At 46.6% G+C, this 12,151-nt stretch overlaps 1 protein-coding gene across 1 annotated transcript in view; it reads right to left on the reverse strand.

The window, feature by feature from the left end:
- kif5ab (kinesin family member 5A, b) overlaps window positions 1-12,137 on the reverse strand; it is a gene marked incomplete at both ends in the record, with an annotated part of 65,687 nt that extends 53,550 nt beyond the window's left edge. Inside the window, one exon of the mRNA XM_080001020.1 lies at window positions 12,009-12,137. Within this exon, the coding sequence (XP_079857146.1) occupies window positions 12,009-12,137 (129 nt within the window). The remainder of the gene's footprint in view (window positions 1-12,008) is intronic.
- Between the last annotated feature and the right edge of the window lie 14 nt (window positions 12,138-12,151).

A 12,151-nucleotide genomic window follows, 5' to 3' on the forward strand; every position in this document is an offset into this window, starting at 1 on the left:
TACTAGAATTTGTATATATATTAACAGACACAAAATAATTTCTTTGTAAAAAGAGTCTTTTACATCACCATAGCAACATATTATCACGTTTTGCAGTGGTACCTACCCCTCACTCCCCCGTGCCGTTCCGAAAGTGCCAGTTGCTGTCTCCCGTCTAAATAATATATAATATATAAAATTATAATATTATATAATAATATTATTATTATTATTATTATTATATAATATATATTATTATATAGGAAATATGCTGAAAATATATGGCTTTTTACAGAGGGTGTACACGGACGTCATTTCGATATACTAAGCGGTGATTGATGAAGGGAAGGACGCCCGGTCCAGCACAGGTCAAGTATGCTCTCACAGATAACCCAGAGCTATTTAATCACAAGGCCAATATCATCCCAACTGCTTAGGGTCCTTGAGTGCATCCGCGTGCACGGGCATGTGGGGTGCGACATGCGATGTGCGCTCCTCAAACGCCACGAGCGGACATTTGAGGAAGCATGGCTCTCTGGAGGGAGGGGGGGGGGGCGCGGCTAATGAGGAAAGGATGCTCTGGCCAATGTTCCTCGGAGCTGGGAACCCGGTGGTAGCGTCCCACTTCCCACATGAAAAGACGAGAGACACACCGTCAGAGGAGGCTTGACAAACCAACGCCAGCTTATCTCACTCTCGCACACATTCAGCCAAAAATTATGACATGACGGAGGAAAACAAAAGCTAATATCCTGTTGAGTGTGACTGATTGAGTCAAAATTGGCGTAAACGAAAATTTTTAATTGGGCGAGAGAGAAGAAGGAGAGCCAACACTTCCAACAAAGCGTGGGTAAATTAGTTGTAGTGGGAGGCAGCGATCACATTTAACTTTGGTCCTTTCGATGCATGTGGAAACCTAATCAGAATATTTGATCGGTTAAACATATTTGGGCTTTCGAGACCTTTACTGGTGACGCAGTTAATACCTGCCTGAGGCCTCAAAAATGAGATGGAGACAAGCCTTGAGTTTGCTCACATCTTCCCAATCTGCTGATGAGTCATGAGGAAATCAGCAGTGGAATCATTGTACCATGAAATACAGATATACAGTGGAACATAAAGTGAAGGGCACACACATATATATATATATATATATATATATATATATAGTATATAAAGAGAGGGGGATGGACAGAGAGAAATATAACACGGTCGAACCGCTTTCCGGGCTGGAAAAGCATCTCCTCCCACAGTGATGGCACTATCAGTCAGGAGAAATGAGTGTGGATCTTGACCCTAAGCTCCAATCCTATTACGCCGCCTAATTGGACGGTCTGCATGCACTGCAGTGATGAAATTAGAACACTTAAGCCGACATGAGGGTTCTGTCTCAAAGATTCTATCTGCTGTGCCGATGCTGCTGAAATGCTGCAGTACATTGCTTTCTGATGGAACTAGATTCTATTTTATTAATAAAGCAGAAGGATGTGAAGCTAGTTGGTACCTTCCAGGACCATATTGTTGTCAAATTGAGCCCTTTTACTAGTCATCACACACATTTTACATTAACACTGACCATTTTCCCACCACATTTGTTACGCACAAGGTACTTAATTTTGCAGGATTTCGCCGGTATTTTGTGGCAAAATTAAATACCTTGTGAATTAAAAAGAGCTATAATCAGGACAAAGGCCAGGGTTCATGTGAAATGTGTGTGATGACTAGTAAATGCGCTAATGCTCAATTTGATGGTACTTTAATATAGTGAAACTAAAATAGTATTACAAAACCAACTGGAGTATCAATCTACAAATGATATGCTAATAATGCATTGCACGTCATATGCTCTATAGTCGCAACTGCAGATTTCACGCAAGGCTTTGGTGATGTAGGAGGCTCAGAATGGGAGCCAATAGTGGCTCGCTGCATTGTGGAGCGACAGCACAGAGAGCCCCTAGCCCTTGGGAATACCTTTCAAGCTTTAGTGGGTAATTGTGGTGGACCAAGGGGGCGGGGAAAGCCGCCGCTGCAGACAGGCAATGCAGTCTCCCATCCCAGGGCCACTCAGCTGCTGGGGATCAGCCTAATCATCGGAGGGACTCTGCTGATTCGCCTGATCCCCAAAACAGGAAGGTATAATTGTGTGTGTGTGTGTGTGTGTGTGTGTGTGTGTGTGTGTGTGTGTGTGTGTGTGTGTGTGTGTGTGTGTTCGTTCGTTCGTTCGTTCCCGCAGTAGGATGGGCGTGCAGGCGAGTCAGCCTGAGAGACACGATCCGACACGGACAACTGGTGATCCAGGAAGCGGGGATCCACAGATAACTCAGAACTATTTATATATATATGGGCCTGCGAGCCTGGAGTTTCTTTTTCGGCCAATGAGCCACCTTTTATTTTGAAAGACTTGTTAATAAACACGTCAACTGGCACTGTTTCGCCTTCGCCTGCCTCTTCTTCCTCATTCCCTGGCCCTGAGCCAGAACGATCATTTACGAGTGGCACCTGAGCACGGACAGGGAGCAGCGCGAGGCAGAATCCCGGACGGGATGGTGGCGGCCCTCGCCACAACGCAAGAATGACAGTTCCAAGCAACCAGCAGGCTTTACAGATCCTCCTTCGGGAGCGCACTAGAACTGGCAAGGTACAACCGTTGGGCCCCCCCGTCCCCCCGCTACAGAAGATGACGGGGGAGGATGATCCCGAGGCGTTCCTCGCCAACTTTGAACAGATGGCCGAGGCGGCCGGATGGACAGACCACGAGCAGGCGTGGCGGTTCGTTCCACTCCTCACAGGCGAAGCCCAGCTGACGGCGCATGCCCTACCGCCCGAGCAGCGGATAAGCTACGCTGTCGTCCGGAGGGAGGTGATGGAACGGGTCGGGAGGACACCTAAGGGCCACCGCCTGCACCTTTGGTCACTTCATTATGACACTGTGGGCCGGCCATTCCTGCACGCCCAGCAACTCCTGGCTGCAACCTAGCGGTGGCTAAGGCCAGAGGAGCGCTCCTCGCACCAGATGGTCGAGGCGGTGGCCTCGCAGCATGTGGGCGCAGTCTAAACGAACTGTTCATGAACACTTTCCCGGCCCGCACCACTAGCTGGGTGAGATGCCACCGTCCAGCCTCCCTCCAAGCCGCCCTCGCGGAGGACCACGGGGAGGACCACATGGAGGCCTACGACCACACAAGAGCCTACACCACCGGACCAAAGAGGGGCCCACTGAGGGACCTGCGGTGCAGGAGTTGAAGAGGGACCTGGCAGCAATCACCAGCCTCCCTTCCGGAACCTCAGGGAGGGCCCATCACCCGCCCCTTTGCTCGCCAGAGGAGGGAGACCACCTCCTACCCCGATCCACCCTCCTGATCCTTCCTGAGCGGCCCGGCCTCGGGACCACCGAGAGCTGGGCAGGCGTCTGGGCAGGTATGCTGGCGATGCGGAAAACCCGACCACAACCTCCAGGACTGCCCAATTATGGAGGTCGGCCAGGTGATTCTGGTTGCCGGTCTGCCGGATCCCTCCCCCGGTCGAGAAGGGACCTACTGTGTGCCGGTAAGGTTACAAGGGGGTAGACATCAGGATTTGCTGGACTCGGGCTGCTCGCAGACGATGATTCAGCAACACCTGGTTTGACCCAGGGCTTTGGTAGAGGCATCTTGGGTGGATATTTGTTGTGTACATGGGGATATTCACACTTATCTGATAGTGTGGCTCGAAATTCGCTCCAAGGGAAAAAAGCATATGGTAAAGGTTAGTTCCCGTCCGTTGCACCCCATGATTTTTGGTACAAATTGGCCAGGTTTTGATTGTTCTAACGAAAGAAACGGGGGGTGCGCTCACGGTCTGTAGGCATATGTGAGTGTTGCGCGGTGCACAACGATGCAACGGTCACCAGAGCAGAGGAACTTCCCAGGTGGGAACTTCCCCGGAACCCTCAGTCCATCCCATGGAGGACTTTCCTCTGGAACAATCACGGGATGATACGAGACGTTTGTGCTGGAATTTGCGGCACTTTCCAGCCCCTTTACCGACTTGACTCAAAGGTGTTCCAGATCCAATCCAGTGGCCAGAGCCATGCCAACAGGCATTTGTTAAATTAAAGGCAGCTCTCTGTGGGGACCCTGTACTGCATAACCCTAACTTTGCTCTTCCTTTCTGTCTGCAGACGGACGCATCAGACAGGTGACTTGGAGCCGTTCTGTCCCAGGAGGTCGAGGGTGAGAACCCGGCAGTGCTGTACCTCAGCCGCAAGCTGGTAGAGCGGGAGATGAGTGTCCCCAGAGTGGGCGGTCAACACCCTCCACTATTACCTCCTGGGTAGGGCCTTCACCCTCTGTTCGGACCACGCCCCACTACAATGGCTCCACCGCATGAAAGACATCAACGCACGGATCACCCGGTGGTATCTGGCCCTACAACCCTTCAACTTCCGGGTGATCTACAGGCCAGGTGGCCAGATGGTCTCGCTCCGGGGGGGCGGGGGGGAAGTCGGCTGTCGGCCGCACAGCACCCGGCCTAAGTGCGACGGGAGGGGTATGTGATGGACCAAGGGGGCGGGGCCAAGCCACCGCTGCAGACAGGCAATGCAGTCTCTCATCCTGGGGCCACTCAGCTGCTGGGGATCAGCCTAATCAGCGGAGGAACTCTGCTGACTCGCCTGATCCCCAAAACAGGAAGGTATAATTTTGTGTGTGTGTATGTGTGTGTCCCCACAATAGGATGGGCGTGCAGGCGAGTCAGCCTGAGAGACACGACACGGACAACTGGTGATCCAGGAAGCGGGGATCCACGGATAACCCAGAACTATTTATATACTGTATATATATATGGGCCAGCGAGCCTGGAGTTTCTTCTTCAGCCAACGAGCCACCTTTTATTTTGAAAGACTTCTTGAAAGAGAGTTAATAAACACGCCAACTGGCACTGTTTCGCCTACACCTGCCTCCTCTTCCTCATTCCCTGGCCCTGAGCCAGAACGATCGTTTATAGTAATATATTGTACATCTATGAAGCTTTACTGTAGATGGCAAAACGAGGTATTCACACGCTACTGTTCTTCACTGCGATTCCTTTTGGTTAAAAAGTTTTTTTGTGATGCGGAAACCTTCGATGCAGTTAAGTATGGTCGCTCTGAGAGCTCAACACACTGCAACTTAAGAAAACACATTTTCAAATAGACAAAACACAAGTCCAAAAGCCACATCGTAATTGCAACTTAAGAAAACACATGCACATAGACAAAACACAAGAAAATTAAGAAGACATTGTGGTGTGCGGATGGTGTGGTTTGAGCAGCCACACCTGCCCTGGGTCTAGGTAATTAGGGCCCAGGATTACTGTTGCTGTACACCTGTTGCTCGTTGAATGGTCAAACGACTAACAGGTAAAACCCCCATCTCCACACTCACACACACACACACACACACACACACACACACACACACACACACACACACACAGGAGAGGAGCCTTGTCATGACATGCTGTCCACCTGCGCCGGCCTTGTTCCACCTTGCCCACTCTCTACAATAAACTTGTGTGTCGGCAACCCCATTGCCTCTGTGCTGGAGGGCCCTGAAAACGCCAGGGTGTCGTGTGGCAGGCAAAACTGCCAGAGTGGCACCTGAACAGGGACTTTCTGGCACGGGGAAGGGACACAGAAGGGCTGTCCGAAGACGCCCTGGGGGTCAACGCATGGCCCCAGCAACAACCCTCTCCCAACTGGTAGCAGCACCATCCCAGTGGGTACGGAGGAGGACCAGCCATAGCACCACTGCAGGTAAACGCCTGCAGCTAGCTGCTCAGCCCGGCAGCCACCGCCGGGACCATCCAGCAGCCCAGCAGCCAGGCCACTGCTCCAAGCGGCCCCCGCAACAGCCAAGCCCAGCTATGCCTCCACCAGCCAGCACAGCAGCCCAAGACCCCATGCTCCAGAAGGGAGGAGGGATAGTCTGCTTCATCGCCCTGGGGGAAGGAAGTCCATCGGACCAGGCTGTTCTGGGGAACCAGGCCATCTGGAAGGGGACCAGTTCTTTTTTGTTTGACTTTTTTGTTGGTTTGAGGTATGGAAACCTTGTTTCAGAGTCCTGTGTTTTTATCTATTTAAGGTATAGGAAGCCTTTGTCAGAGTCTGTATTTATAGGTATGGGAACCCTGTGTCAGAGTCCAGTCATTTTTTTCCCCCTGCATTGTTGGGGGGGGGGGGGGTGGCTTTGGCCAGGGATTCTCCCTGGCCACAGTTTGGTGTCAGGGGTATGTGGTGTGGGGATTGTGTGGTTTGAGCAGCCACACCTGTCCTGGGTCAAGGTACAACATGTGAAATTGGGGCCCAGGATCAATGTGGCTGTATACCTGTTGCTTGGTCTAACGAGCAACAAGTAAAACCCATATCTCCCCATACACACAGGAAAAGATCCCTTGTCGTGACATGCTGTCCATCGGCTCCGGGCTTGTTCTACCTTGTCCACTCACTACAATAAACGTGTGTGACGGCAACCCCATCGTCTGTGTCTCTGTGTCGGAGAGCCCTGAAAACACCACTCGGGTGGCATGTGGCAGGCGAAACTGCCACAAGCATCTTCACAAATTGGACGTTCGACATTTAGAAAACTTGCTGCAAATCCAGACACGTTAAAAGCGTTGCAAATTCGGAAAACACAACGGCATTAACGGCAAGCATAAATGCAAAAGCCACAACATTACTGAGGTGGGCCCGGCATTATGGAAGTGAGCCACAATAGATGCACCAATTTGTCTGCAATAAAATATATTCAACTAAATTATTTTGTGTCTGTAATCATATATAATTTAGACCAAGTAATAACCTGCAGCACTGTTTTCACAGTTTTTATTTTAGCCATTTAAAGCAGCACTATGTAACTTTTGGTTTTGGCGCCCCAACAGTTTCTGAGTGCAATTGGACTTTTACACCACTGTCGTAAAATTCGGTCCGGTGCCCGAAGATCATTTATTTAATCATTTTTTTCATACATTTTACCAGGCAAAAAATTGTGATTACAGGCTAATGGAAACCTGCCAACATATTTTGAGTACCACAACAGTGTAACAGGGAGTCTCCGTGGCGTTTGAGTTACTGCAACTAAATGACTCCATCAGCCCCGTAAAGAGGCTCATTACATCATATGCAAGATACTACGGCTAACTATATACAGTATACAAATTCATTTCTTTAGGATATACCCCTTGAAATAGATCATCTTGTAAAGTTACCGAACATGTTCACCAACTAGAGATGCACCAATTTTCTTGGCCAATTCTCATTTCTGATTTCTTTTAAGTCTGACCTGCCGATACAGATTTTCATTGAATTGTATGTTCATAAAATAACATTGACTATTAAATATCTTTTACATTGTCGTCCGATCATTTTACATATTACAAATTACATTTTCTCTATCATTTGGTCTCATTGGGTATATCTGCTGTACGCCAATGACAAATACATCATGTAATCTGACCATGCTCACATGCCAGCTGCACATTTGGACTACTGCTGCAATTTTCAGTTACCACAGTAGTGAGATTGCTGACTTGTGTGTTTATTATTGTTCATTATTCACTATGGAACAATAATAGAACATCAAACTGTCACTGAGTTCAAATAAAATAAAATACAACATGGAACGGTCACTGAGTTCCAGTAAATTAGAATATGGGACTGTTACCAAGTTTCAGTATAATGCAACCTGTAACTGCACACAATATACTATATAACTAACATGGAAATGTCCAGTTTAAACTTCAAATGAAAGTCTCCTTCACTTTTATGTGCAAATATACCTTTCTATTATATTTATATGGTACTTGCCATTCCAAAATAAATTGCAATCATTGCAAAAAGAAAATACTAATAATAAATGGCTGAAGTCCTCCTTCACTCACCGTGCATTAAACCAAGTGAATCAAATCAAAGAGTGACTCATCAAGAACAAGAGTCTTAAAAAAAGAGTCAAACCTTTCATCACGGAGTCTGCACAATTTTGGCATATTGTCAGGTGATAGATAAATAATTAACCCAATCTTCGTTTACCTCAAGCAGCCGACATCGTCTTTCTTTCGCTCTCTTTTTTGAGTATCATCTACACAGCTAGGTTACAATATGTTGGTATCGGGTTTGAGTATTATAGCATTTTTAGGAGTACAAGTACTTGGGCACTATATCAGCCGTGTAAATTTGACCGGCACAGAAACTGATATATCTGACACTGATGGGCCGGTCACTGGTCATTGTTTTGTATTGATTGATTGTTCTCCGTAGTTAAATTAAAATAAAACATTTTTGTTGCGTAGTTTCGGCTGCCATTTCGTACCTGCGTATTTTGACCAAGCATTGCGTGGTTGGAACACAAAATGCGTGCAGGTTGGCAGGTCTGCCTGAGCCAAAAATCAAGGAAGTGACATAGTGCATTGTAATGAACGCTTTTAAATAGAGTCAATCCCCCCCCTAAGGCTGTTGTTGACAGGATAACGGTTGACAGAGTGAAAAAGTCCGGGATTTTTTTATATTTACAGCCAAGGGCCAGCACTGTGCAAATTTACTCCTGGACTACAGCTTTACAAAAACATACATGTTGTACTGACATGTACAAATCCACGGAGAAGCCATGGAAGGCCCATGGAGGAAGCAAGAAGCTCATGAACCCGTTAATAAAAAGCTATTGCTCTCTCGAGAAAAGCTAGGGTAAAATAGTGGACACTTTTTTTCCTCTTAAATTCTATAAGTAGCTGTGACTAGGAATTCTTCTTTAATGCTGTTCAGTGATGCGGAGGCTCTCTAAGCTATTGAAGCTAGAAACATGTGAGATACATAAATACATAGGCAAAACAACACAAGGATTTCATATTTCAGTGTGTTCTCACAGCCGCTATTTCTGAAAGCGGGGAAATCACAACAACACAAATCTATATTTTTTATTTATCCAGCCAGGCATTTACAATTTTTCACTTTCAACCACAAATGTGTTAATGAAATGGTTAAGCAGACATGCAGAGATTTGGCCAAAGAGCCTAACACTGCTGTTGGCACATCCAAATAGGAACAAACTATTTTCGCAAAATACATCAGGGCAGCCCATTTGAAAAAGGTGTGAGTAAGCTTTTACCTAAATGCACTTTTTATTGGAGTCAGTAAAGATTCACAACATAAATGATATTTTAAGGTTTGGCAACCCTCAAGGCAGTGCTCACTGGAATATGCCTAATACATTTCTGAACTATAGATAACTATATGATATGATATGATTCATGCATAATTGCCAACACGCAATTAAACCATTTTAATGTAATTCTAACTACTTTGCAATGTACTCCAACTTGGGTACAACGTACAGTATGTGGTGATATTGGAATAGTATATGCAGTGCGTTATATAGCTTGCTATCTCTGGGTCGAGTACCGAATGTGAAGCAAGCTTCTCCGTGCAACATTACTTTTCCTGCCAAAAGATTGCGAGAGACAGTCTGGCCCGAGTGATAGTGCATTACTCCAGACAGTAAAGCTCTGGAGACAGCTGTGTCGCTCCACCACGGAGGAGGCACAGAGGCCATGCCTGGGGGCAGCAGGCTGAGTATGGTTATTACTATCACATCACCACTCAGCCTCACAGCGTTCCACAGGTGGCCATTCATCCAGACCAAAAGACACTCCCATATTCTGTATTATCTTGTCCCATATATTATCCTGTCCGACGGCACATTTGTGTCCGACGGCTCTGCACGGACGTGAATGTTTGTATCAAGCTCCGAACAGGAGGGGTTCATTGAAGCGATGCTGGATGCCTGAGGTCGGCATGCATGCCTGCCTGTCCAATCTTCCAACTCCTGAACTCGTTTGACGGATGCTGCCTTGAAACTCTTTTGAAGTCATTTTTATTATCCTTCCTAAAAAACAACATTCTAGAGCTACTGAGGCCACGCAAAGGTAAAACATCCACTCCGAGTACACATAGAAATTACGGTTACCACAGTAAGAAACAAGCATACACATGACATTTGTCATTACCTCAAGCCAAACACAACAGAAGGAGATCAGCTGTGGAGGAGGTGGAACACAAAAATGAATGGAAATGTAGTTAGAGAGATGCATGCTTTCATTTCCGGCTGTTATCTCTCCTCAAGGCGCCTGCTGCACGGTGGCTTTGTATCACGGGGGTTTGAGAGAAATGTTGGTAGAGGAAATCAGCAACACACTCTGCAATTCCCTTGCCTCATCTCATGATGTTCGACTGCCGTCTTCATTATCTGCACGAGTTTGAGAGATGTCCACATGCACCATTTCCACCTGTAATGTATGAAGGCTATGGTAGATTAGGTACGTAGCCTACTCTATATTGTTTTACATTGATGGAACAGGTGCCCATCACCTGAACAGACACACTCTATTAGGAATCTGTCGTGACTGAAAATAATCATTACAGATTCTGTGACATGTTATAACCGTTTGGTTAAATATATAGATGGTACAAGTAGCGGGTAGCTTAACCAACAAGCTCTAAATATAGGGAGGGATGGATAGATGGGATAGATGGGATGGATAAAGAGGGATGGCTCCAGAATGATGGAATAAACTGTTGAGCTTTCTTCAATTAACGATGGACAAATTGACTAAAGCATTGATCAAGGCAGACGACCAGGAGAGCGCCCATGTCTTCCCGTCACCTGATGACTCGTTCATTCATTCATTCATTCATTCATTCATTCATTCGTTCATTGTCTAATGGTCAGCTTAGCTGTTAGGATCAATGGCAGTCTAGTACTACTGCTATTCCATTAACATTTAAACAGGTCTCTTGTGTACATCCTCTGTCTGGTTTATGGCACTGGGAAAAGCTATAAAATGTTCAACATATATGTAATTCTTTCCAACACTAAATAATAGATAACCATTGCAGCCAGTCATCAATAATTAAGTAAGAGAAACAGATCAGGTTCCCTCCAACCTCCCATACCAAATTGGTCTCAAATGTGTAACAATAGTTAAATATTGTATACTATCAAACAGTGTAGGGTGTTCAGTATAGGGGACTTCTGTATCAAAAATCAGTGTGTGTGTTATATGTGTGTATGCGTGTCTGTGTGCATGTGTGCATGCATGCGCGTGTGTGTGTGTGTGTGTGTGTGTTTGTGAATGTGCGTGCGTGTGTGTGTGTGCACATGTGTGTGCGTGGGCCAAAGTCGACCACATTTGCATTTAGAGTGCTATAAACTTCATCAGTTTTCTCAGTTCAATTACGCAATATCACTTGAGAGGAGAGAGCTGTGATGCTGTACATAAGCGTCTCTCTGCCCCCAGTATCTATCATACATCCATATTCTATTTTGCAAAATACTCCCATTCAGAGCTTTTCATTATTCTCACTCGTCCAAGGCGGTGGCAGCAAATCGGGGTAGGTATTGGATCCCTACTGAACGACTGAAGAGGCCAAGCCAAAATCCATCAATTGGTTTCAAATGACGCATGGAACACAATTATCACTCTCATTAGGTTTGCTGTTCCCTATAGCCGCACCAGAATGGCTGTGTGCGTCATATATCAATGAATACATCAATAAACATACATACACCATACACTGAAACATCAATAACACCAATAAGTCCTGCATATCAGCACAACAGGTATCCCTCCTTTGAGGCACGAAGGCTGTATTTCAGCCTCCTCGACATTTCCAAAACCATCTTAATTCCAAGTTGAAAAATGTTTCATTCATCCTGGTGGTTTACACCTGCAACACCCCAGTTTTTTTTAGTTTTTTTTTTTACAAATATCACTGGCTGTTTTCATTCAACAACATGTCCAACACCCCCTTTCGTAGCCGCCAAGAAAGTGTCACGACACGATTTTGTTTTAGATATTTTGACAGATTCCCGAATGGTCAGTCAACGACCAGTGCGCCCTTAATGCCATCATTTGTGGGGTGGAGGACGGCAGGCCCGCTCCACGGACGTGGATGAAGTTTGCTTCAGCGGTGGATGTCCGCTCGCCTCACACACGGGCGGCGTGCCCGAGGAAAGACTTACCCCGATAACGACGGTGTCGTCTCCCTGGAACGCCGGGGTGAACTTATCTCCGCGGAGGATTTCACACTTGTTCAGCGGACGAAAACGACACAACACCTTGATGTTGCATTCCGCGTTGGCATCGGCCATCGTGGGGGAAAAAA

This window comes from Zeus faber (genome assembly GCF_960531495.2).
Source record: "Zeus faber genome assembly, chromosome: 5".
Classification (NCBI taxonomy): domain Eukaryota; kingdom Metazoa; phylum Chordata; class Actinopteri; order Zeiformes; family Zeidae; genus Zeus; species Zeus faber.